This window comes from Ruditapes philippinarum, unplaced genomic scaffold (genome assembly GCF_026571515.1).
Source record: "Ruditapes philippinarum isolate M1 unplaced genomic scaffold, ASM2657151v2 ctg51_1_1_1_1, whole genome shotgun sequence".
NCBI classification, from domain to species: domain Eukaryota; kingdom Metazoa; phylum Mollusca; class Bivalvia; order Venerida; family Veneridae; genus Ruditapes; species Ruditapes philippinarum.
In genome coordinates, this window is record NW_026866950.1 from 263,424 (window position 1) to 290,246 (window position 26,823).

At 33.4% G+C, this 26,823-nt stretch overlaps 2 protein-coding genes across 9 annotated transcripts in view; one reads left to right on the forward strand and one right to left on the reverse strand.

Annotated features, from left to right (window-relative positions):
- Positions 1-5,584, forward strand: part of LOC132734295 (uncharacterized) — a 39,799-nt gene extending 34,215 nt beyond the window's left edge. For all 8 annotated transcript variants that reach the window (XM_060721002.1, XM_060721000.1, XM_060721004.1 and 5 more), the window contains 3 exons: positions 2,727-2,886; positions 3,567-3,708; positions 3,864-5,584. In XM_060721002.1, coding sequence (XP_060576985.1) covers positions 2,727-2,886; positions 3,567-3,708; positions 3,864-4,997 — 1,436 coding nt within the window. In that variant the 3' untranslated portion in view covers positions 4,998-5,584. The remainder of the gene's footprint in view (positions 1-2,726; positions 2,887-3,566; positions 3,709-3,863) is intronic.
- An 11,997-nt stretch (positions 5,585-17,581) lies between these two features.
- Positions 17,582-18,685, reverse strand: LOC132734298 (complement C1q-like protein 3). The gene is made up of 2 exons (XM_060721010.1): positions 18,372-18,685; positions 17,582-18,090 (listed from the first exon to the last, which is right to left on the reverse strand). Exons 1-2 carry the CDS (start codon positions 18,583-18,585, stop codon positions 17,642-17,644), a joined length of 663 nt encoding a protein of 220 aa, XP_060576993.1. The 5' UTR covers positions 18,586-18,685; the 3' UTR covers positions 17,582-17,641.
- Between the last annotated feature and the right edge of the window lie 8,138 nt (positions 18,686-26,823).

The window sequence follows — 26,823 nt, forward strand, 5'->3', positions numbered from 1 at the left end:
AACAAATGTTTTCTGAATGGGAGAAAGCTATAGCTTTGATATTTGATTTGAAATGTTGTTTGGTGGACCTGTATCAAGATTGTTATTAAACCCTTGGGTCAAAATTATGCCTTGCCCAAGGGGACAGTGACCTACTTTCTTGTCCTTTGATGTACAGCAATGACATTTTGACCATGTGCACAGTTTTAGTTGTTAAATTGAACTTTGACCTAGATTTTGATGATGTGACCTACTTTCTTGTCCTTTGATGTACAGCTATGAAATTTGAACCATGCGGTGGCATAGCATTTTTCTCAAATGCAATCTTGTTGACAACAAAGTTAAGCTACTGTATATATTTTGCTACAAGCTTATTGAGTGAACAGATAACTTTTAATGGTTTCATTCAGACATTCAACAATTCACTTGAAAATTTATATTTTTCTAATGCAGATCTGATCACAATGTAGATGCATTTGATTCAATTTTATACAGATACAAAATCTTTTATGTACAAAATAAGAATCTTTAGTCTGTTTTATAATAGATTTTTGCAAGTATTGACAAAATTTTCAATGTATTTATTGTGTTTGGGTACAAAATTCATACAAATGCAATAATAAAAAACAAACTTATTTATCGCGAGGTTTTGATATATTTACACTTCTAATTATTAGCTATCTTCAAATCAAACCATTTAAGATACGGGTAGATAATATTTACTTAATAAACAAAGTGAATTATACAGAAAGTTTTAAATCAAGTTCATTCAAATCCTTTCTTTCATTTTGTAGAAAAAGTAGTTCTTTGACTTCTGCAAAATTATATTGACTTTGTCATTATCTGTGGTGAAAACAGTTTTAGAATATGCTTTTAGATTGCATGTGAGAATGTTATATAACTTGACAAATACCAGCATGCTAGTGTGAATAGCTTTTTTGATGTATAACAAAAAATACATTGTTCAGATTGATATGCCATCATTTTGAATCATTGAAGAACATACCCTGATGATGCTTTGTTAATTACTGAAAATTTGGTATAAGGGGTGGAAATGGGGGAGGGGGGTGTTAGCAAATATGGGCTAGTGTCTGATTTTGTAAATGAATACAATTTTGCCAGGTGTAACTGCTTAAAGCTGCAAGTGGAATTAATCCTTCCCTTCAGTTGTTAATCTTGAAATTTACCGACAGTATATAGTAAATGGTTGAGCGTGTTATTCTGGCTGATTGTATCAATTGCATTCACATTTAAAAGTTGTATTTACACTCACTTTTGGGAGGGGGTGGGGGGGGGGGTCAGTTGAAATACAGCTTGGCACAAACCACTTGAGCAATATTACTTATTGGAATACAGCACTAAAGTTTTTATTTCTTGATCTAAATCACAAGTTTTCAAACAAGTGGAAGTTTCTATGAACTTTTTAATGGCGGGAAACTTTTTTTCAATAAAAAGACAAAGCTTGACCTACACTGACATCAATTTTCATATTTAAACAGATATGACTTATCTTATAACAAAGTCAAACCAAATCGGTTTCAACCGAATCAGTGGCAGACAGCAACATTTATGTGGAGTTTCATAGTCTTTATTTGAAATACCAAATTTGTGATCACACTATTACTTCTTTATATAAAAATATATATATATATTGCCGCTATGGTTATAAAAGTGATAACATCACACTAAGGTAAATTAGCACAAAGAAAGCGCAATGGCTGCTCTGGTGTATTGGTTTGCATAGTAGACCAGAAATCCAGTTCGAGTCACAGCTGTCATGTTCCTATTTTTCGTGTGATTTCCCACACATGACTTTCTTTCTCTCATATAAATTTAAAATTCAATTTTCCCAAGGCCTTGATTATACTCACATGTGCCCAGTAACACTGGGGCTCTATAAGTATGTGCACTGAAAAATATATAAGGCTTAAAATGAATTTTGAAATCAGCAGAACATTTTGATTTGATTGTAATCTCTTCTAATCCTTGATTGAAAAGCATGTAAATTAAAAGCAATATTTCAAGATTTTATAGATTTAGATTATAGGACAGTTGTGGCATTTAGACAAGGAATATACCTAGTAGAAATACTCTGACAAGTGGAAGAGGGTTGTTACTCACTACAGATAACATCTGTCATTATATGTAAATGATACCATAATATCAAATCAATAAATCTGATCTTAGTTTGTTTTTGTTGTTTTTTTATCTATTGAAATTTTACACTAAAATCTAATGAATGGAAGAATATAGAATGACAATCTGTCTATTATATACGGTTGACAATGTCAGTTTTACCATTATATTGAATATATTTTTGATAAAGAATAGATTTCTTGTCAAACTTTCTATCCATATTTTATGTAGAACAGATTCAAAAGTAGCTATTTATCTCCTTTTTTTTTTGTTATCATTTTTTTAATTTTATATAATGATTCAAGAATCAATAGGCTGAAATATAAAACTGGTGTTATAAATAGTTGATGCTGTTTTACAGATATTGGCGTAATAATGTTTGCTGTAAATCGTTGTTGGAAAATGAGAAGTCCAAACAAATTAAACAATTAATAAAATTGGATTTTTCATTTTCACTGCAGAGTATCTGGTAATTAGTGGATATTTTTTCAATGGGTTCTTGTTAAATTTAATTGTTAATTACACTGTAATTTCAGTTTTGAATTTGCTTGTTAATTGGCTGGGAAAAATGAAGAGGGGACAGGGTACAACAAATTTTGTTTTGTTTACAGATTTGGAGACTGCCAATGACTATTACAATGTGGAGGGTGGGGTAGGGAGCCGGATAGCCCAGCAGTTACAAAAAGGCGACAAGATCAGAATTGGTATAAATGGGAATATACAGTCGCAAGACTTGAAAGTGAAAAAATGGAGTAAAGAGGATAGTTATGTGTAAGTATTTTTACTTTTTGAATAGTTTATTCTCAAAGAGACATAATTATAATATTGTTTTTGAAATGATATTTCTCATATAGACATAAAGTATTGTTTTCGAAAAGTTTATTCTGAAATAGAAATAAAATATTGGTTTTTAATTTGAGAAATTTGAATTAATTATAAGAAATGTAAAATGAGGTTAGTTAACCTTTTGTCAGGGCAAGTGATAATCATAAAAAGTGTGTGCCAACAGTACCAGGCCTGAGCCTCAGCCTTTACAAATTTTATGCTGATTAATGCGCAAATTTAGCATCTTTGATGTAAATATCACTAAAACTACTGAAAGATATTTACAAACTTTAAGTTGTGCAAGTCTACTTCAAAGTTGTATTCAATTTATATCTGCTTAATATCTTAAAACTACATTAGCATCAAAATTGTTTCAAATTTTGTCATTCAATGATGCCTTTTCCATACATTTATATGGTGATGTTGACAGTCATTTGTAGATACTTTGTGAATACTAGTAAAAACACTAGGAAACTCTTGTAAAGTTTACATAATTCATTAACATAGTGCTTAAAGACTTGTGTAGAATTATAAAAAAATCTTTATAAATTCTTGCTTAAACCCATGAAAATATAAGAAAAGAAAGAAATGATTTCATTGACTGATATATAATGTGATGTTTACAGGAAACCTGAGGAGGATGAATTTAAGGAGAATATGGCAAAGAATGATAACATGGTGATACCACTCTCCTGGGATGACCAGGTTCAAGCCTCAGAGGCAAAAATAATCACCCCTAGAGGGCCCCCAATTGATAGATCCAGTCAGGTACCTGCTTTCATTAGTATTAACAATAATTGAATATTTAATTTGATTATTATAGATTTATAGTAACAATAGTTCTTATTTGTTTAGAAAAATGGTTTAATTTTGAATATAGATTATTGCATTGTATACAATGTTGTGGCTTGTTTCTTCTTCAGAGTTTATGTACTTCAAAACCAGTCGTGTTTACAAAGCTACTGCCAAATGACGTCAACACAGGGACGGCATCATCGATGGGCAACAGAAAAGACGGTTTCCGCGTGAAACAGCGCAAGAAAACCAAACCATGTATTGATGGGAAAGAGAGAGATAATAAAATAACTGTTGTTACAATTGACTCCAAGTCAGAGGCGGAGGAGAAAAAAATTGAAAGTTTAACTGTTGATGAAGTGATAAAACAAAATTGTGATAGTAAAAATAAAGAGAAACAAAATGGCCACCATGAAGATGTTGAAAAACATTCTGTTACATTCAGTTTAGCAGAGCCAAATGGTCACGGTCAGGATGGTTTGTATAGCCCAAGTAAAATAAGCATTGTTTCAAGTGGTAGCAGTGAGCAGAGACATCCGAAAGTGAAACCGTCCCAACCCACATTTAGTACCAAATATCAGGAAGTCGATCTTGACATTATAGGGACTCTTAGTGTACCAAACGGACAGCGGCCATTGTCTAGTGAATCTACAGGAAATCCTCCTAGCATTTATGGTAATAAATCACCTTACATTCCAAAGCAAGTTCAAGGTCGTGTAGGAAGTGCTCGTAGTTCACGTAGCGGGTTGAAATCTGCTAAATCTACACAGCGATCTCTAGGATCAAGTTCTTTGGTCAGTATGACTGGGTACAGGCAAAATGAAGCTGAATATATCCAGATAGCAACTCCAGTGAAAAATCCTAACCCTGGACAGCAGAAGAAAAACACAGAGTATCAACAGCAGGGTATGTCCAGTGATGTACCAAGAGGTCACATGGCCTACTCAGGAATCAGGGAACCGGTTCCTTCCCCTGAACTGGAATTAGATGATGAATTTATTGAAAATTCTGAGGGGCCTCAGCCACCTTCTGTACAGATAAAAACTATCATTAAACCTTCAGCTCAGGCTCTTTCTATCAGTATTCCAACTGGAGAATTCACTGATTCAGCTTTGAATTCACCTACACGTGGAACGGGGACTGACGCATCTCCGCAGGTGAGACGAGCCAAAGATATGCGCGATGAACAGATAGATCAGATCACAACGCTTCTTGTTGATGCGATCATAGGCCAAAATGATGATAAAACTTCTTCAAGTTAGCAAGCTTTCATTAACATAGATTGCTTCGTTAAGAAAGAAACTACACACAATATGCTTGTAAAACTTGTCCTTTTTTAAAGAATTTGACATTTCTTCATATCAAAAACATTCTGGTAATAAATTTTTGGGGTAGCAAGATTGGAATGATGGAATATTGAGCAGAACTATGTATATTCTTCAGTTAGGTATATAATTACCATGGTCATTTGCTGAAATATTTTAAAAGTGCACCAGTTTTTCCAGCTCTGATTTAGATTTTCTAAAGTACAGTCTGTGCATTTTCTGAGAGATACTTTTAAATTATTTCTGTGTCTCTTGCAAATCTGTAGAATATCCTATATTATTTTGTATTTCTTAAGGTTTTGTCAATAAATATACAATGTTCCATTGGAATTACAAAAAAGAGCTGATTAATAAGTGGTTATGATTTGGTGCTTACTTTGTTACAAGTTGAACTAGCTTTGCAAAATTTTCACAAGTAGAGATGTAAAATGAAAATGTGGCCATGAGCAGAATTGAACTTTAATCATGAAAGAAATACATGTATAGTTATTATAATGTATGTGAAATAATTAGGTTTTTTTTTTTTTAAATATGTTTTGTTTCAGATGTAATAATTATTTGGAATTAATGTAGCGTCTTGAAAAGGTGCTATTAGTGAATCTCTGTTAATAACCATACCTTATTTCACCCTTACCCCGCTAGATTTGAAAAAATGGACTTTCCCTGCTTAGAATTTAGAATAGTCCATTAATAACTGAAGGTATATCAGTGTCAAAAGTCAAAATGATACTAGTTATTGAACAGTCGACCATATTATACTACTAAATTTGTATAATGGATTTTCCCTGTTTTGAATTTGGGACAGTCTATTATATGCTGAAGGGGTTTCTGTAGGAAACTTTTAAAATTCAGAAGCCAGGAGTAAAAAGCCTAGTGAGACTGTATGAATGTTAGGACCTGGCACTCTTCTATTTGCCATAGACAATTTATTATACCCCCACAAACGAAGTTTAGGGGGGGTATATAGGAGTCAGCTTGTCGGTCGGTCGGTCCGTCGGTCGGTCCACATCATGGTTTCCGGACGATAACTAGAGTTTGGAATGAGGTATTGTAATCAAACTTGGTATATAGCAACCTTATGTGAAAACTCCGGTTGGTATTGCATTTGGACCCCCTGGGGTCAAGGTCAAGGTCACCGTTACTAAAAATAGAAAAATGGTTTCCGGACAATAACTAGAGTTAGGAATGAGATATTGTTATCAAACTTGGCGTATAGCAAGCTTATATAAAGACCTGGGTTGGTATTGCATTTGGGCCCTCTGGGGTCAAGGTCAAGGTCACTGTTACTAAAAATAGAAAAATGGTTTCCGGACAATAACTTGACTTAGGAATGACATACTGTAATCAAACTTGGTGTATAGCAAGCTTATATGAAGACCTGGGTTGGTATTACATTTGGACCCCCTGGGGTCAAGGTCAAGGTCACCGTTAGGAAAAATAGACAAATGGTTTCCGGACAATAACTAGAGTTAGGAATGAGATATTGTAATCTAATTTGGTGTAAAGGAAGCTTATATGAAGACCTGGGTTGGTATTGCATTTGGACCCCCTAGGGTCAAGGTCACCGTTACAGTGTTACTAAAAATAGAAAAATGGTTTCCGGACAATAACAAGAGTTAGGAATGAGATATAGTCTGATTTTATTGACCTGTCAATTATGAATACATTATAGCACTCATTTACATATTCGATCATACTTCGGGTTTTTCCGCTTATTTTACGAGAATTAATATGGAGTGTATCACTTACGTTTGGAAAACTCTCACTAGATTAATGTAGGTTCTTGTAACATCCGCAATAGCACAGTCGGTTAAGTGAATACCAAATGCATGAGGGGTCCGAGGTTCGATCCCTTTTTGACATTCTTTTTAGACTTATTCTTTCTTTATTTTTAAGTATATTTTAATGAAAATGGTCAAGCGCTTGCAATTTGTCTACACGGATATGAACCAACTAAGAAACAGTGAATTGTCACATTTTATATTGTATAATTATATTTATTTATTTTAATCGGAATGAATTTTCAGTATTAATTCTTAAACATTGTTATATACAAATGTATAGTATTTATAAAAAGGTGCAAAACATATTAAAAACAGAACAACCATAACTTAAAAAACATGTTGAAAATAGTTATGAATAAAAAAAAATACTGGACATACTCTGTCTCGATCCTACAACACGTTGAACATTCAGATAAAATATACCAGTGGTTTACCCTATTGCACTATTACGGTCAGTGTAACTAATTCAAAATAACAAGATGAATTTAATCACATCTTACTGCGCACATCTCACGGAATTTACCGAACAGTTATCGAATATTAATACATTCTGTGCATTGACCGTATAATCAGTATGGAATTGACAGGTTAATAAAATCAAACAATATTGTTATCAAACTTGGCATATAGCAAGCCTATATGAAGACTTTGGTTGGTATTGCATTTGGGCCCCCTGGGGTCAAGGTCACCGTTACGAAAAATGGTTTTCGGACAATAACTAGAGTTAGGAATGAGATATTGTAATCTTATTTGGTGTATAGGAAGCTTATATGAAGACCTGGGTTGGTATTGCATTTGGACCCCCTAGGGTCAAGGTCACTGTTACAGTGTTACTAAAAATAGAAAAAATGGTTTCCTGACAATAACTAGAGTTAGGAACGAAGTTTAGGGGGGGTATATAGGAGTCAGCTTGTCGGTCGGTCCGTCGGTCGGTCCACATCATGGTTTCCGGACGATAACTAGAGTTTGGAATGAGGTATTGTAATCAAACTTGGTATATAGCAACCTTATGTGAAAACTCCGGTTGGTATTGCATTTGGACCCCCTGGGGTCAAGGTCAAGGTCACCGTTACTAAAAATAGAAAAATGGTTTCCGGACAATAACTAGAGTTAGGAATGAGATATTGTTATTAAACTTGGCGTATAGCAAGCTTATATAAAGACCTGGGTTGGTATTGCATTTGGGCCCTCTGGGGTCAAGGTCAAGGTCACTGTTACTAAAAATAGAAAAATGGTTTCCGGACAATAACTAGAGTTAGGAATGAGATATTGTTATTAAACTTGGCGTATAGCAAGCTTATATAAAGACCTGGGTTGGTATTGCATTTGGGCCCTCTGGGGTCAAGGTCAAGGTCACTGTTACTAAAAATAGAAAAATGGTTTCCGGACAATAACTTGACTTAGGAATGACATACTGTAATCAAACTTGGTGTATAGCAAGCTTATATGAAGACCTGGGTTGGTATTGCATTTGGACCCCCTGGGGTCAAGGTCAAGGTCACCGTTAGGAAAAATAGACAAATGGTTTCCGGACAATAACTAGAGTTAGGAATGAGATATTGTAATCAATAACTTGACTTAGGAATGACATACTGTAATCAAACTTGGTGTATAGCAAGCTTATATGAAGACCTGGGTTGGTATTGCATTTGGACCCCCTGGGGTCAAGGTCAAGGTCACCGTTAGGAAAAATAGACAAATGGTTTCCGGACAATAACTAGAGTTAGGAATGAGATATTGTAATCTAATTTGGTGTAAAGGAAGCTTATATGAAGACCTGGGTTGGTATTGCATTTGGACCCCCTAGGGTCAAGGTCACCGTTACAGTGTTACTAAAAATAGAAAAATGGTTTCCGGACAATAACAAGAGTTAGGAATGAGATATTGTTATCAAACTTGGCGTATAGCAAGCCTATATGAAGACTTTGGTTGGTATTGCATTTGGGCCCCCTGGGGTCAAGGTCAAGGTCACCGTTACGAAAAATGGTTTTCGGACAATAACTAGAGTTAGGAATGAGATATTGTAATCTTATTTGGTGTATAGGAAGCTTATATGAAGACCTGGGTTGGTATTGCATTTGGACCCCCTAGGGTCAAGGTCACTGTTACAGTGTTACTAAAAATAGAAAAAATGGTTTCCTGACAATAACTAGAGTTAGGAATGAGATATTGTAATCAAACTTGGTGTATAGCTAGCTTATTTCGAGACCCCAGTTGCGATTACAATTAATTGAAATATTTCTTTGTTCACAGTTGATAGTTTGTGTTCAAATTTTTCTTCAGACTACTATTTTTTCAAAAAGTCAAAGTTGTTGGTGGGGGTATTAATCACCTTCAGTGATAGGTCTAGTTATTATTATTATGGACACTGAAAGGGTTAAGGTAGGGTATATTATTTATTGCTTACATTTAAAGACAGTGTCAAAAGTATTTTATATTTGTAGTATTAATATACATTATATAATATATGTGTAGAGAATATAGTATATATATAGAGAGAGAGTCCCTGCAGAGTACAGACACATTTTGTCCGATCAAATATTGTATTTCAATGTTAACCAGTGACATAATTTAATTTTTAGATATGGTAAAAAGGAAGTGTTGTATTCATATAGAAATACCAGTATTTAGCTTCTTTTCTTTTTTGTCTATCTTCTGTTCAAATTATTGCAAGTCTTTTATGAATAGTTACTGTAACTTCTTTTTTGGTGATTAATTTATAGAACCACTACTCAATTCCTGAATTGTTTTTAATTTGATATTTAAAATGAGAGATAAAATATCAAATTCAATACACTTTGAGCTATGGTTAAAGTTAAGCATTGCAGAAATTGTCCATAAGGGAATTGGCATTATCTTTATTATAAATATTATCTTAGTCAAAACCATTCAAGGGTCAAACTCTCTTAAGATTTATAGATATAATTTATTTTAATATTTAAACTTTCTGATCCTATATCTTCAGAAATAGTTGCAGAATATGAGTTTTTATTATCCCCCGCCGAAAAATTTCGGCGGAGGATATAGAAATAGTCTCCGTCCGTCCGACCTTCCGTCCGTCCGTCCTTCCGTCCGACATTTTTGTCTGGAGCATATCTCTAAAAGTATTTGAGTTATCAACTTGAAACTTCATAGGTGGATAGACCTCATTGAGGAGGAGTGCAGTGCACAAGAATGATAACTCTACCTTGCATGATTTTTGAGTTATTGCCCTTTGTTATTTTTCAAAATTGATTTTTGTCCAGAGCATAACTCCAAAAGCCTATGAGATATTAACATGAAACTTCATAGGTGCATAGATCTCACTCAGGAGGTGTGCAGTGCACAAGAATAATAACTCTACCTTTCATAATTTTTGAGTTATTGCCCTTTGTTATTTTTCATACCTAATTTTTCACCTATGTGGAGCATAACTCAAAAAGTGTTTGAGATATCAACATGAAATGTCATAGGTGGATAGATCTTATTGAGGAGGAATGTTGTGCGCAAGAATGATAACTCTTCCCTATACAATTTTTGAGTTATTGCCCTTTTTTTTTCATGCTATTTTGTCCAGAGCTTATCTCAAAAAGTATTTGAGGTATCAACTTGAAACTTCAAAGGTGGATGGATCTCATTGAGGAGGAGTGCAGTGCTTAAGAATGATAACTCTACCCTGCATTATTTTTGAGTTATTGCCCTTTGTTATTTTTCAAAATTAATTTTTGTCCAGAGCAATACTCAAAAAGCCTTTGAGATGTCAAAATGAAACTTCATAGCTGCATAGATCTCACTCAGGAGGTGTGCACTGCACAAGAATGATTTTTTTCTCAAAAAGTATTTGAGGTTTAAACTTGAAACTTCATAGGTGGATAGATTTTACTGAGGAGGGATGCAGACACAAGAATGATAACCTACCCTGCATTATTTTTCAGTAATTGCCCTTTGTTATTTTCAACCTTCAGTATTCACATAGGTTTCAAATCTGTAATCACTATAGCCATCAGTTTTCATTACCAAAAGACCTCTTAAAATGGAATTATTCCGCTCTACTACATATACATTCTTCCAATGAGCTAACACATTCGGCGGGGGATGGCCATGTTGACATGGCTCTTGTTTATCACTGTCATACAAAACCAGTGTAAATCAATGTCACTCTATTTTTAGAAAATGGGATTTTGTTGTTTTTTGTCTTTTCACAAATGTTTGTTATGTTTTTAGCTATTTTATAAGTTCCCTATGCATTTAGTTGTGAAAACTAGGAAAATAGATTAGATTTATAGAATTGTTAAAAAATTTATTTAAGTTTATTTTTATTATGCTTAAGTTACGAGTATTAAGAGTTATTCCTAAAATAGACTTTCACTAGCAAAAGTGATTTTTTTTCTTTTCTTTGTTATTAAACAGACTTTTTTACATATTTTTTAATTGATTTCAGTAAGAATAAAGTTCTGGCCCTGCATCTATGTCATTTGTTAGTTCCCAGTTCAACAGAGTTGGTGTTAGCAAAAAATTGCCGAGAGCTTAGACCCAGTCCTACATGTGACCAAGTCATATAGAGAAGTCAAAGAGAATTTTTTTGCCATTGCTTGTAGTTAAGTAAATGCAGTATGTTTTTACCACTGTGCCAAGAAAAAAAAATGTTAATGATTTACAGATTTTTCAAAATGTGACAAATTCTATTTTCATTCCCGCAGTGTCATGTGATTACACTTGCTTGTTAAATGCATATGCATTCACTTTATATGTTATAGATATTTTGTTTATATATTTAAAAATGCCATTTATGTACATGTGCTAAATTTATGTTTTACTTTTTTGTTTGTTAAGTAAGCATTTGTTTTTCACTTGTTTCGAGAATTCACTAACATTATTATTATTTAATGTTGTTCTTACTAAGTCAATATTTTTAATGGGAGAAACTCTGTAATATTTTTAGCAATGTACATAATATATTTTCCCTGTAGTTTTGCTACTTCAGAACTTATCAATCTTTTATTATTTTATCCTATTTTAAAAAAAAATCCCTAGTTTTGGGTACAGGTGTTCAGAATCCATTTCAGTAAATGACATTTTTAAATTTTTTTTTATGGCTTTATTTTAAAGGAACTCCACTGAGGTCCAAAAGACTAAAAACAGGAAATTTGAATTTCTTAGATCAACAGCCAGGCAAAAAGAAAATAATTTATATGCAAAAGATGATTATGAAATAAACTAAAAAGTAATTGAAAATCGTATTTTCATGCTATTCCTAGTCCAATTTGACTGAAAAACATAGCAACACTTTTCAATTTTGGGTCTTTTTTCACAATTAAAATAATTATTCTGGAAAACAGAGTGAGCGAATGGTCTGAAATTTTGCATTCAAGTATAATTGGTCTAGACTAACATCAAATGGAACATGAAACAGTTATTTCCCAGTCACATCTTGTCCAAAAAAACAAAACAGTGGAGTCCCTTTAAAACAATTCCAAGATTATTATCAAAATAAGAGGATTCTTAAAAAAATTATAAACCATATTTGGAAACAAACCGTCATGTAATTATAAAATAGCGCTTACAAAAATAAAACCATTACAAAAATAAAACCATTCTTGATTTGTACGTTATATAAGTTATTATTCTTTTAAGGAGAACTTCACATTTTTCTGTGTTAAAGGAAATTTTTTTCTATTTTTTAACACAATTTAGCTAATATGTTTATTTCAGCTTTTATGGAGTAAGAGTTGACTGGATAAATGTTACTGTGAATGTGCAGTTTGATTCATGTTTTTGTTTCTTTTTAACAATAGATCAATTATCAAAGTTCATAGAAAGATTGAGATATGAATAAAATTAGGATGACTGTCTCTTAGATTGTATCAGTATTACAAGATTAAAAGTTCAGCATTGTTTTATGATACAGGGGAGACAATTCACTCTGGGATTTTTTCCCCAAAATTTGTGTATTGTACAGGGCTAATGATTTAATATTCTGCCATTTTTTCTTTAAGTTTTAATCATACATGTACTTATTTTTCGCAATATGGAGAACTGTTGCCAAAACTTAATATTTAACTAGTGTCATCCTTGTTTTGTTTTTGTGTGTATTTATTGCAAGCTTGGAATAGTGACCATTATTCTGTGTTTGAAATATAACAGTGAAGTAATGTTGTTAGCATACTTATCAAGACATTATTATTTGTTCAAATATTCTTCAGTTGCATTTTGATTAAAGCAGTACCATATATCAGAAGACTTTTTATTTGGAGTACTAATAAATGAAAATAAAATAGGATTTTGTTCATTTTTTAAGCCATTGTATTGAGTTAACACTTTATTATGTTTCTTTTTTACAAGTTTTGACATTTCATTAATAATATTAATTATCATTTTAGGGTCATCAGACTTTATTTCTATATATATTAATGTTAAAGCCATCATTATGACAAATATATGATCTCCATTTTTATATATCTTAACACTAGCTTGTCACATTGGTGCATTGATTACAACTAATACATTTTATTTTTCCCTAAAGCTGCTGAATTTCTTAAATCAAACTGTCATGCTTACGTTTTTGGAACTGTCCATTATCAATTTTTAGGGGTTATTAAGATGAAAAAAATGTTATGTTGACCAGTATAGAGCCTGGTTATACTGTGTGGATGTGCAGGCTGGTCTGGCTCTAGACTGATGACAAGGGCTGATCTCTGTCAGGTTCCGGCAAGTTAAGGGTTAAGCAAGGCAAGCCGGGTTAAGTGTAAGCTCCTCATTGCAGTTGGTTCAAGATTTCAAGGGTTTTGTGATTTGTTCATGTGAGGAATACTAGGTATATCAAACTAGGTAACTGACAAAAGGTTGCTGGTTCCACACATGTTACTGGTAACAATTTTACTTGTAAAATCAAAGCACTGAAAGTACTGAAGTATACATGGCTTGATGCATTAATAAATATATTTTGGTGTGTTGTTTTAATCTCTACACATTAATTTTCAAATGCATTACTTTATCGTTAATTAATAAATATGAAATCTATAATCACAACAATTCAATGTACTGTAATATTTTCATTATTCAATAATTGTTACATATAGTCTTCATGAACAACCTTTCCAAGAAATCCATGTATATTGGACAGCAAGTTAACAAGGGTTTTTCCATAATCAGGTTGTGTTACCAACTTCTTAACTTTAGATGAACCATTGAGCTAAAACATTTTTTTTTCTATTTTTTGGCTACTGTGACATACTTCTGATTTTCAACCAAGGTGATCCATGTTCAAACTCGAGCAACACCTGTCACACACATTCTTACGATGTTGTTTCACATTTGGGACAAAGGGTGACCAGTAGAGTGTTAACAAACTAAATGACCAGAAGATTGTTAACAACTGTAATGTCAGCATCGGATACACGTGGTTGATACCTAACTGATAAATGTAAATGGTTCGGCCGTGGGTATCCGACGATGCTAAATGTGGACAGACTAGAGTTGACATAAGATGGATGGCCGACATTCAACAATCTAAAACCTCACCTAGCCTGGGATTCAGGCGTTGATAGCTTTTGCTTATTCATAACATTTTTTTGTTCATAACATATGCGCTTAATATTCCGTATTCGTTCGTCGTTTTGATAGTGTCGATTTTGCCAAACAGAAACATAACAAAAAATCGACAGACTGGAACCCAGGCTAACCTCACCCTGAGCTAGCCAACCTACAAGTTTCACCACTGACTTTTTCATACTGTACTTATTACAAAAAATAACTGACATTTTACAAAGGTAATAAATTCCATGTCATAGTTATTCATTTAAACGATTGAAAATATATTTAGCAGCATTTTTTTAAAAATACATGTATATCTAGTATTTTATTGCAAGTAAAATGTGTTGTTTGTTTATTTATTTTTTCTATCTTTTTGACGCTAGGCAGTATCATAGCCGATAAACAATTTCATACAATGTTTATTACAAAAATATTACTGATATTTTACATTTCTTACACATAAATTATAATGTTATAATCATTCATTTAGACGGTTAAAATTTTATTTAATAGTTCTATTTTTGAAATGCCCATTTCATCGCAAGTAAAATGTGTTTTTTTTTTTTTTTTTTTTTGGGCTTTTTCATTTTTTTGACGCTAGACCGATACGTAGCCGAAAAACACTTTCATGCTGTATTTATAAAAATATAAACATCACTGACATTTTACATTGGTAACAAAAGAAAGTAATAGTTATTCATTTAAAAGGTTGGAAAAAATAGCGGCTCTTGTTTTAACTACGACTATTTTAATGCCCGTAAAAATGTGTTTTCCGGCTTTTCCATGTTTTTTTGACGCTAGACTGTAACTTTGCCGAAAAACACTTTCATATCGCATTTAATACAGAATAGAATCATTCTCTAATTTACACTGGTTGCAAAAAGAAAGTAAATTTTAATCATTTAAAGGGTAGAAAAAAGTAGATTAAAACTTATTTTGTTGGAATTATACCAATTGTATATATCATCGATTTAAAACTGATATTATTGAACCCATTTCATCAAATAACCGACAAAACCAATTTCATCAAATAACCATCAAAAATGGTTTATATTGCTGAATTATTATTTCTTTGTATTTTAAGTGTTTTTCGGTATTTTTTTGGTGTTTTTCGGCAATTAATATAAGCAGATAAAAATAACATAATGTATTTATTTCTTAATGCTTACACTGATTTACAGTTTCAAATGATTATTTCTTCTCGTCGAATCTTGCCACATATGCCTATATTTAGCTCCATACGTCAATATCCCAAGTTCGACGAATTGTAATGGGTCGAACGGTCGAGCGGCCGAATCTTTATTTTTACCCGTACTGAAACAGGCAATCTTCGCTGAATTTCGAAACATATTTCGTTTCAAAAATCTAAGGCATACAAAAGTGAAAGGAAAATCATGTGTAAAAAAGGTATTCAAAAGAATAGCTTACGTAATTTTTATTTTTCGAAGTCACGATAATTGCCAGTTTTTTTATAAAAAAAAACAAAACATTTTCCGGTATACGCTGGTAAATTTTGTGACGGTGCTCCATACTTATTTTGTAAAACATTTTAGGGCAATTTTATTGCATAAATGTAAATCGGGAATTTTATTTGATTTAATATCTATCTGAGATGTTTCGTCCCATTTATATAATACACCGATATACACTTTTAGAACTAGCAGACGACAGGCTATTCTTATCATTGCGTATCTCACTGTATAAATCGCATGTAAAATGGTCTGACATATGGTAGGTTTAACAGTTAATTTAAATACTTTGGAGTCAAAAGATGTATTGAAGTTTATATTGTGATGACGCTAAGATCCAAAGCTTTCTATTGGTGTAATACATTTTAAAATCGGACATTTAATCACAACACACTAGCGGTTTAAAAAAAGCTTATTTTGTATTGTTTTAGCATAAGCGCTGACGACTTTACTATATTTACGATGTATTCATTCATGCTAGCAAGCGCATGCGTATATGCGAAGTTTAACGCGTAGGTATAAACTACGATTTTATCAATGAACTGTTATTTTTTGTTTTCTTTAAAGGAATGTAGAGTCTATTATTTCATGAAAATGAACGATTTGGAAATTTCAAAGCATTTAAACAACTTTGCAAAACACTATTATAATGATGTGTAGTCGGAATGTAACGCTACTGCAGAATGAAGAACTAGTTTCTATAGCGGTTTTTATCCGGGAGTGGATGTTGTTCGGTAATGCATTAAACCTGTATCTTTTCTGAGATATAGCTTATAACTCTGTATACATTGCAAGCAATGTATACAATCACAGTATAATATTCACATTATCAGTGTGAAATAAAAGGGATTAAAAAAAAGAATCCAGTTCATGAACTCAGTTGAATCGTATATAAACCAAGTAGCAATAGAAATACATTTTATTTTGTTGTTTCTTTTTTAGAATGCAGTCTAACCTGTTGAGAAAAAAAAAACATATTTCAACCATGATTATTAAAGCTGCCATGTTTTTGTTTTACATTAATGCAGTTACATTACAAACTTGTCCTATTAAAAGACCACCGGTTAACAAAAACCACTATTTTCCTTCTTTCTTAAATTAGTCTTGATGTAATGGTTAGACTGTATTCAGACTGAATTGGACTTTATAGTTCGTATGTGTTTTGAAATTTAAGTCTAATTTATCTGTATATGTACATGTATTGTTTTACAGACACAAAGGTATATTTTAAATAACCACTTGTTGTATTTTTTTATTTATAAATCTATTGTTTACAAAGAATAAAATACTTTTGTGATACTTAATTTGTGTTGATTTTTACATGGGATTTTATAAGCTCAAGTGACAGTATCTCATATGATAAGAGCTTAATTCGTCACCTTAGTGCAGTAAATGGTGACGATTACTGCCTGTAAAGTGCACAGTCAGGTTTAAGCTCTGTTCAATTTTGATACTGACATCACTGAAACGGACAATGGATAGTTCCAAATACAAAGGAGGACAGGTCAATTGCATTATTGAGAGAGGAAAATATTGATTTATATAAAATACATAGCTTATGTTGAAGCACAGATTCCTTGATCTTTTCTCTGTTAGAAGTTCATCATAAATTTTAAAAAGAAGACATAAATTGAAAATGCAATAAAGCAAGTGGCAGCATGTTGCTATAAAGGTAATCAACATATATTCATGAACCATTTGGTTGAAATGAACTTTGGTATATCTGCATTTGCTAGTTGATAGTAGCATGAACAAATTTAAATTTATTTGAAATTTATTGGCAAGCAAAGAGCTTCAAAAATTCAATGTAGAACCGTCAACCGATGATACTCGTTTGACTGTAGTCTTCTTGCAACAGGAATCCGGAGAATGAGGTGTAATCAAAGTGAAGGATCTGGGAACCTTCATGGCGCCTCACGGAGACCGTGTCATTTTTCTGTAGCTTATATATGGCTGTTTGACTCATCGTGTCATACTGGTGCTCAGATCCGTACAGCTTCACGTTTGTCATGAGTTTATCGTTGACATAGATACCCACGTGTGCGTCATTACGATTTTCTATCATAATAGTGGTAGAGAATACGTAGATTCCGGGCACCGGGGCAATAAAGAGACCGCTATTTTGGCTGTAGGGGCTACCAACGTTGGTGACAACATTATTGAACTTGAGAATAGAATTTGTAGAAAGATTTGTATGTTGGTTCATCATCTTTCCGTAGAACGCAATGGGATCCTCGTTTTCTCGTCTGCTTCTCAATTTGTATTCTGAAAAAGTGCATTTATCGTATGTTTGTGAAATTGCAGGATACCGATTCTTTGCATACCGATTCTTTGCATCATTACGTATCTGAATAAAATATCAAGTAAGTAAGAGTCAATATGCGATATTTATAAGTATCCCGATATTCAGACATTAATTTGTAGACATAATGAAGAATCAATTTCTAATATAATAATAATAGTAATAATAAATATACTAGAAAAAAATATTTTTCAAATGAATGTATTTTCATGGAATGTATTGCTGCAAGCACATGCATAAATACCTTCTTTGTTTTGAAGTATTTGGTTTTTCAGCATTTCGATCTCAACCTGTTGTCGATTGTTTGTCTCTTCATACGCTTTTAGCTTTCCTTCCAAATGTTCAAACTTTGCTAGCAGTAACTCCAGTGTTGACTCTTTAATTTCAGCATTTCCGCACGTAATTTTGTGTATGAAAACGGCTTGAATAATGAACAAAGACAAAAATGGTGGCCGCATCTTTTACCTAAATATTTCTCAATTAATGTCTTAAGTAATTCACTAATAGGGACTTAGTCTCTAATCTATTCTCAACCAAAGCAATGAGCAAGGGCAAATCTATATACATGTATAGATAGGCCTACGGAATATCAAAGATAACGCAAAATGAAATAGTGTGTCAATGTCCAATTCAATGATGCACATATGGAATTAAATCATAAATTAACCTGTATTAAGTACTTTTATATTACAGAAGCATTTTCTATTATAGATTGTTCTTGTGCTGGGTTAACCAAAGTCAAACTGATGCTACGCCTTAACCATGTGCAATACAACAGAGAACATGAAACAATATTTGTAAGACAATGCGTTTCAAGCAGTTCTGATAAGAAATGATTTGGGCCAATCAAAATGTCGTCTGTTGACACTCGAGCTTGTATCGCCCTGTCCATTATAATAAATTTAAAGTAGTGAGATTTAATATTCTCGCGAGGGAACTACAGTAGTAGTACTTAGAGGGGTCGCTACCCCTCTACTACTTACAGCGTATTTTCTCTTATTACTACATCATTTAGTTTGTCTCATGCATGTCTAACTCAAGATATTCTCTCGCAAGCTTGAAGTCTTTAGACCCTCGCGAGAAGTATACCCAAATGTCTCCTTCGGAGAACTCGGCTTTTATTATTATTTATTTTTGGTCTGAAACTGACCCAAAACGTTTCGAAGTATCAACTTAATTGTAACTTCATTGATGGATATATCCCATCGAGAAGTGCAATGCTTAAGAACCATAACTTTCTTTTGCATATTTGGAGTCATTGACCTTTGTTATTTTTCATAGTTTATTTCTATACTCTGGCTTTGATCACCGGTATATGTGCTAGAAAAGTTACTGCAATATGTTTTTAAGACTTTTACATCTTTTCAACCAAAGACATATCCATTTTTAAAGTCATTGAATATTTTTCTAGATAAGACATTTGGAAACAATATAAATATCAATAAGAATGTTCATATAGGCATTGACAAAGATCAAGTTCGTTATTTTGATCAAAAGACACCACACTGATTTTAAAATGTTTTTAATCCAATGACGAGCATTTCCAAACGGTTTAAAAGCAGGCAATACTGATTTCTTAGTCCCTTACTAACGAATTGGGTTTGCCAAGGCAGTCCATTTGAAGATAATCATATTACAAAGCTGAGCTACCGACAGTATAGTGTATAATTAGACTGCACGAATGTTCAGAGTATCCCAGCTTATGATTGTTGCAAAGGAAGGATACTCATTTTTGGTACCGGCAGGTTATGGGTTGGATATTGAAAGGATTCAAATCCAAGATGGATAGTTCAAATTTCAAGGGAGAAAAACAGAATTTGACAACTATATAGCTGTGTTATGGTTTAAAGTTGGATAATTTATAATTATTAGATGTTTTATTCTAAAAGGATATCAACACAATAGTGACTTAAGTCTCAAAAACATACATATTTTGTCGCACAAAACCGTATTATTCTTTTATTGCATGAAAATTACGAACTTACTGATAGTTGTAAACAATAATTTGTAATTTTCAGTAAGAAACTAGCTATTCGACGACATTAGTGAAGACCTTTGCAATTTCCAAAGCCAGGGTTGTGCATTACACGAGGACAATTTTTAACATATAATTTCAGTTAACCAAGAGAGGGATACGAAGTAAAAAGTAAGTTCATCGAGTTTATTACTGCGTTAAAGCGGCTCGTACTTCTTTAATATCATTTGAAATAACGGAATGTTGAACCATGACAATAATTATGACTCTCTGTTACTCTCAATACATGACAGTACCCACAACTCCATAACACTGCTACCATCAATACCTGACAGTAGACCATATCTCCCTTACTCTCTGCTACCACAAATACTCGCAGTAGCCCACCTCCCTAACTTCCAGATACCACCAATACCTAACAGTAGTCCATATATCCCTAACTTCATCCTGCCACCAATAACCTGACAATAGCCTACAGCTCCCTTACTCTCTGCGACCATCAATACCTTACAGCAGGCATATCTCCCTCACTTTCTGCGACCATCAATACCTTACAGCAGGCATATCTCCCTCACTTTCTGCGACCATCAATACCTTACAGCAGGCATATCTCCCTTACTCTCTGCGACCATCAATACCTTACAACAGGCATATCTCCCTTTCTTTCTGCGACCATCAATACCTTACAGCAGGCATATCTCCCTTACTCTCTGCGACCATCAATACCTTACAGCAGGCATATCTCCCTTACTCTCAGCGACCATCAATACCTTACAGCAGGCATATCTCCCTTACTCTCAGCGACCATCAATACCTTACAGCAGGCATATCTCCCTTACTCTCTGCGACCATCAATACCTTACAGCAGGCATATCTCCCTTACTCTCTGCGACCATCAATACCTTACAGCAGGCATATCTCCCTTACTCTCTGCTTCAACCATCAGCTAACAGTAGCCCAAAACTCCTTTACTATCTTCGACTATCTAAACTTAACAGTAGCCCTCAAGTCCCTAAATGTGATTTTTGTGAGTAATCTATGGTATCTATGGTATATGAGCAGTTTCTCATTAAATGATCGTGAAATAACTTGAAATGATATAGACTCTATATTTATGACTTTTTAGTGTCATACCTTATAATATTATAATGCTTTTCAGTATATCACTAAGTAAAGTCTAAAATTATATTATATGGACATTTTTATTGTTAACAATTTGTTATGAACATTTCTAGCCGAAGTTGATATGTTATAGTATTGTTTAAACTTTAAACTTTGATAAAAACAATTCATAGTAAAAAATTATATTATTTTATGCGTCCGAAAGAATTTTGATCAAAACTCAGTAAGTATTTGAGGGATGGATATCAACTTGAAAAACTGTATAGGGAAAGAAGTGTATTGTTTAAGAATTATAAAGTTATTTTGCATACATTTTTTAAGTATTTGCTTTTAGATTATTTAGATATATTTATGTGTCCAAAGTGTATTTTAATACCAATATAAAACTTCATAACACCCCTGCTGACTTTAAAGTTCCGGTGGTATCTTAGCCAGGAAATCTACATCGACTTTCCTAAACACTAAAGAATATTTTCCAGCCAACCAAAATACATGTTCACTTGTTCCCCCATGTGATGATTCTGAAAGATCTTATTGTTGGAAAATTACATGATATTACCATATCACAATGTGTGGGGACATTTTTAAGGGAATGAAATGCTTTATATCAAATGGTCAGGAGAAATGTAGTTAACTTCCCCTGATTTGGGTCTATGTAACACAGAAACAAGTAAAACGCAGTGGGCTTATTTCATATATTTATTTACAAAACTAAGTTACACCTATTTAACTTGGTGGTACATATGGTGGACATACGAGCCTAGGGCAGCACTCGGGGTATGATAGTGTCTTGTCAACAGTTTCGTAACAGCCGAATACTGGGGTCACTGTTTCACATCTGAAGAAAAAGTATGAAAATTGTCATTAACGCCAAGGTGTGGCTATATAGAACTTGACACTGGCAAAAACATAAATGTCAAAATCGGAAAGCTTGAAATATAATTAACCCTTAACCTGTTAAATGTGTATAATGGGTTTGCCCTGCTTTAAATTTAGGATAGTCTATTTGAATTTGAATTTTAATTAAAAAATACAAAAATTTAGCAGCCGACAGTACTTGTAGAGCCTGGTCTGATCGTAAGGATATGCAAGGTTGGCCTGGCTCTATACTGGTGACAAAGTCATAAAAGTCCGATATAGTTCACTAGTACTATTCAAAATGCAACATTTGCGTTCCTCTACATTTATTAAATAACTTGGGAAGCATTTTCTAGAACCAGTCTTAGAAAACATATGAGTCGCGTCACGACAAAACCAACATAATGCATTTGCGACCAGCATGGATCCAGACCAGCTTGCGCATCCGCGCAGTCTGATCAGGATCCATGCCGTTCGCTATCAGTTTCTCTACTTGTAATAGAGTTGGTAAGCGAACAGCATGGATCCTGATCAAACTGCGCGGATGCACAAGCTGGTCTGGATCCATGCTGGTCGCAAACACACTATGTTGGTTTTGTCGTGACGCGGCTCATATGGTTAAACGTCAGTTAAAGACTTCAGACGCAGATTGATTAAAAATCATCTACATGTGCAAAACATCCGGGAAGATGCAAAACTCAACCCAAAAAAATCATTTAGAACAATAAATAATCATGATTGTGCATACACTGATTTTGTCCCGTTATACAAAAAAGGAAACTATTCTTTTACATCGTATCTGAAAAAGCATTTTAAAAAAGCGTTTTGATTCCCGGACATTCATATACCGGCAGTGAATATTTACAGGCTTTCATTTTCCCACCAAAATTTTTTTTTATATGAATTATAACATACCCGGAACATCCATATCCGTTATGATCACAGTAGCACTCCATACATGTACCTACAGGGTTCCATCTCTCACCGGCGGCTTTATTGTCGGGGCATAGTTTACCTGAAATAATCACATTCATACTTTTAACATTAAACCGCCGAATTTGTGTAAAGGACTTGTCAAGCTCCCAGTTTTGTAACCGCCATTATAAATGTTGGTATATATACAGAATGGAGTTTGAAGATGGTCAGCCAACAGTATAGAGCCTGGACATTCTGCAAGCATGTACTGGTTGGTCTGACTATCTATTGGTGACAAGTGCTGATCACTTGAAGTTTGCTGCAGGTTAAAGGTTAAAGTTGCATGTACTAACTGGAAGCATTGGGCATCGGTATAGATAATGTCTGGTCTGCATAACCGTGCAGTCTGACCAGGCTCTATAGTGTATGCTTATTTCGGCATGAAGTTAGTGAGGATAAAGAATGTCTCATAAAAACACCAGAGACTTGGATATTAGATACCTTATTGTTCAAATGAATGCTCTGATTAGAAAAAAGTTTGGAATTTGATAACGGAAAAGCTTTGGAATTATTTACATTGTTTTGAAATTATTTCGGTTCGATTTCAGTCGTTTTGTTTACAGTATCTAACCAAAATGAAAATTTCACTGTCTGGTTGTTTAGAAAATTCATTAACACCTGAAGATATCTACAATAGAAGGTCACAGTAAAATACTAATATATTATGTCTTTACATGTAGTTTTGTTTCAAGCAAGTATTTTTCAGCGGTCTTCAGTTTTTTTTTCAAACAAATACATTTGCATTAGTTAAAGAGCAATTCACCTATTAATCTATCATTATCTATTTTATACACATAAATTTTATAAGTACATGATTAAAAATAGATTTTGATCTATGAACTTTCGAGATACACATTTATCAAAAGATTTTTTTTCGACAATAAGGTATGTTCTTGCAAAATTTTGGTTACTTGCATACATGCAATGTGCCTAATAAAATATCATAAAGTAAAAGTCCAAATTTTAAACAGTCTTACCAGTTTGGTAGAAGTTTGATGCATAAGCACACGCTACCAGAGCTAATATAATTAAACACTTCATTTTTATCGTCTGCTGCCTTGGTGAACGCACTGGAACCAACTGATTTTATACTAGCAGACGACACATCATTGCCTCAGTCGGTGTGAACTTGACATATGGTACAGATAAGGCGCTATGTCCAAGTCTATCTACAGACAATAAGTACAATTAAAGTAAGTTGACCTATCAATATGGTAACCTGTGTGACCTATATAGTAGGAGTAAATAGTACTAATTTTTTGTCATAACACATGAGATAGCAATCATTCGTGATGCTTATTTTTCCAAATATTAAAAGCACCATTTTTGAAAAGAAAATGCGTCAGTTTTGAACATATCTATAGATAAACTTAATTATATCTTCCCTTTGAGATGACGTATAGTCGGTTTTACATGAATACATACACAAACAGTATTTTCAAACTTTCGCGTAAGAACGAACTTTTTTCACTTCCTGGTACAATTTTGTCAAAAGGTTAACTTGATACTAAATGATAATGTAGGCTAACTAATTAGTTTTGCATCAAGAACAATATCTTATTGATGAAAATCACATTGAATATTTTTATTTATTGTAATGCACATAATAAATTATGCAGTATACATACAGTGCTAAATGAAAAAATAAATCATTTTCTTAAGCTATGAACTATTTCTTTTTAGCATTCGGAGTTTTTGAAAAAGCACATCATCGCATGGCAATTTTGCAGCCGTTGCCTCATTTAAACATCGATGCTATGTTACATTAGTGTTGTTGTTTTTCAATTTCAGTAAACTGCTCAATGCGCCTGGCTTATAAGACATATTTTTGACAATAAATATTTTTAAATCATTAAAAAAAAAGAAAAGCTGTTTTAATTTGAAGAGAGCTTCATGACAGATAAAAATCGAACACTGTTGCAGTTAATTTCTTTTACGTACTAACAAAGGAATGGTTATGTTAATAGATTAGACTATATGATTAAAAAATCACAACAAACGTAAATACTACAAGTTTGTTGTGATTACCACATAGATGTAGAATGACCACAAATATACATGTACATATGGAAGCTTGAATTGACCCCCCGAGATGCCGTGGTCCGTGATAATTTATATGTGGTCATGTTGATATATATTAGTCCGACATGACGTGCTGTATCATGGTTTTGATGGAGAAACATAAAATCTGTACAACATCTGTATCAGACCATGTCGACATAACTTATGTCTATTATAAAACAGGACGGGGACCATTTGAACGTCATAATTATTATCCGGAAACAAAAATCCCGCCCATCGAGTAATGACTGACGTGCTTTTTAGTTTCCTTTTAATTTCATATGTACAATACTATAACTCAGAATAATACATTTGGCTGCAAACTGAAATATCATTTTAAAGGTGTCAAAACGTCTTGATAAGTGTACATGTATATACGTATATAAAATACTAGTATATGGTTGCTAACCAAGCACTGACTAGAATAATTGACACGGTTCGGAACTGTTCACTATTTCGGGGCGATGATGTGTAAGCGGCCGGATAGCTCAGTCGGTAGAGCTGCGGTACGGTATTCCGAGGGTCCCGGGTTTGAGTCCCGGTCAGGCTGCACATTTTTCTCACCCTTTGACATAATTTATTTGGTATAACTGCTAGTTAGATAAAAACGCATATACAAAATGCACTGCAGAAACGGACATATACCAAATTTTATATTAAAACGCAAATGACCTTTCAAAGTGTCTACCAATATGCTCTTCAAAGGGTGAACCATTCAAAGATTTTGGTTTGGTGGGAGGAGTTTACTTTCCGAATATTAATTGGGTCTTTCCGACAGTGCCCATGATTTTAATACGCGGTGATTTTCTCCAAGAAGCAGATATAACAAGGCTTGTCGAGATAAAATACGTTGACATAGCTATTATTGATTCCCATTAACTCCATTACTGACAAAAAATATGTCGACATGCCTTGAAACCAACGTTGCCCATACGTCTTTATTATCTCACCAAACAATGATAGAAGACGTCATGTCGCGTAAATATAAGTCGACATGACGACACACGAGTAATCACGAACACGGTATCTAGGGGGTCAATTCAAGCTTCCATATGTACATGTATAGAACGACCACTTACAATTAGAATGACCACAAACATGTAGATGTTAAAATACAGTTAACTAGTACATGTATTTAAAAGATTTAACCTTTAGGTTAAGAGTCGTATAACAGCCACATATACATGTCTATCACGCTTGAATACGATATACATTGTATGTATATAATACTTCATTTGTGTAATAGAATCGCATGTTCAACTTTAAATAGCAAAAAATAAGTAGTCAACTGCAAATACTTTAAATGCCTTATTAATATACCAACGTTTCGGCTGAATAGCCTTCTTATCTAAATAGGAATCAAATAAAATGGTACAATGTCCCACTTTAATTAAGCATTTGAGTGATTTTATTATTAACTGCTTATGACTTGAAAAGAATAAAATATTAAGAGTACCTATTAATGAAAAAGCATGTAAACTTGTGTATAACTAGGACAATCGTGTTTTGTTTGTTTGTTTTGGGTTTTACGTCACATCGACACAGTATAGGTCATATCGCGACGTTCCAGCTTTACTGGTGGAGGAAGACCTCAGGTGCCCTTCCGTGCATTATTTCAGGCACGGACGGGCACCTGAGTAGAACCACCGACGTTCCGTAAGCTAGCTGGAAAGCTTCCTCACATGAAAGAATCGAAAGTCCCTGT

Bases quoted from the DNA above. Each gene is read 5' to 3' on its own strand.
- LOC132734298 (XM_060721010.1), bottom strand. From the start codon at position 18,585: ATGCGGCCACCATTTTTGTCTTTGTTCATTATTCAAGCCGTTTTCATA. The intron at 18,091-18,371 runs GTATTTATGCAT...GCACTTTTTCAG, and splicing joins AATACTTCAAAACAAAGAAG to AATACAAATTGAGAAGCAGA.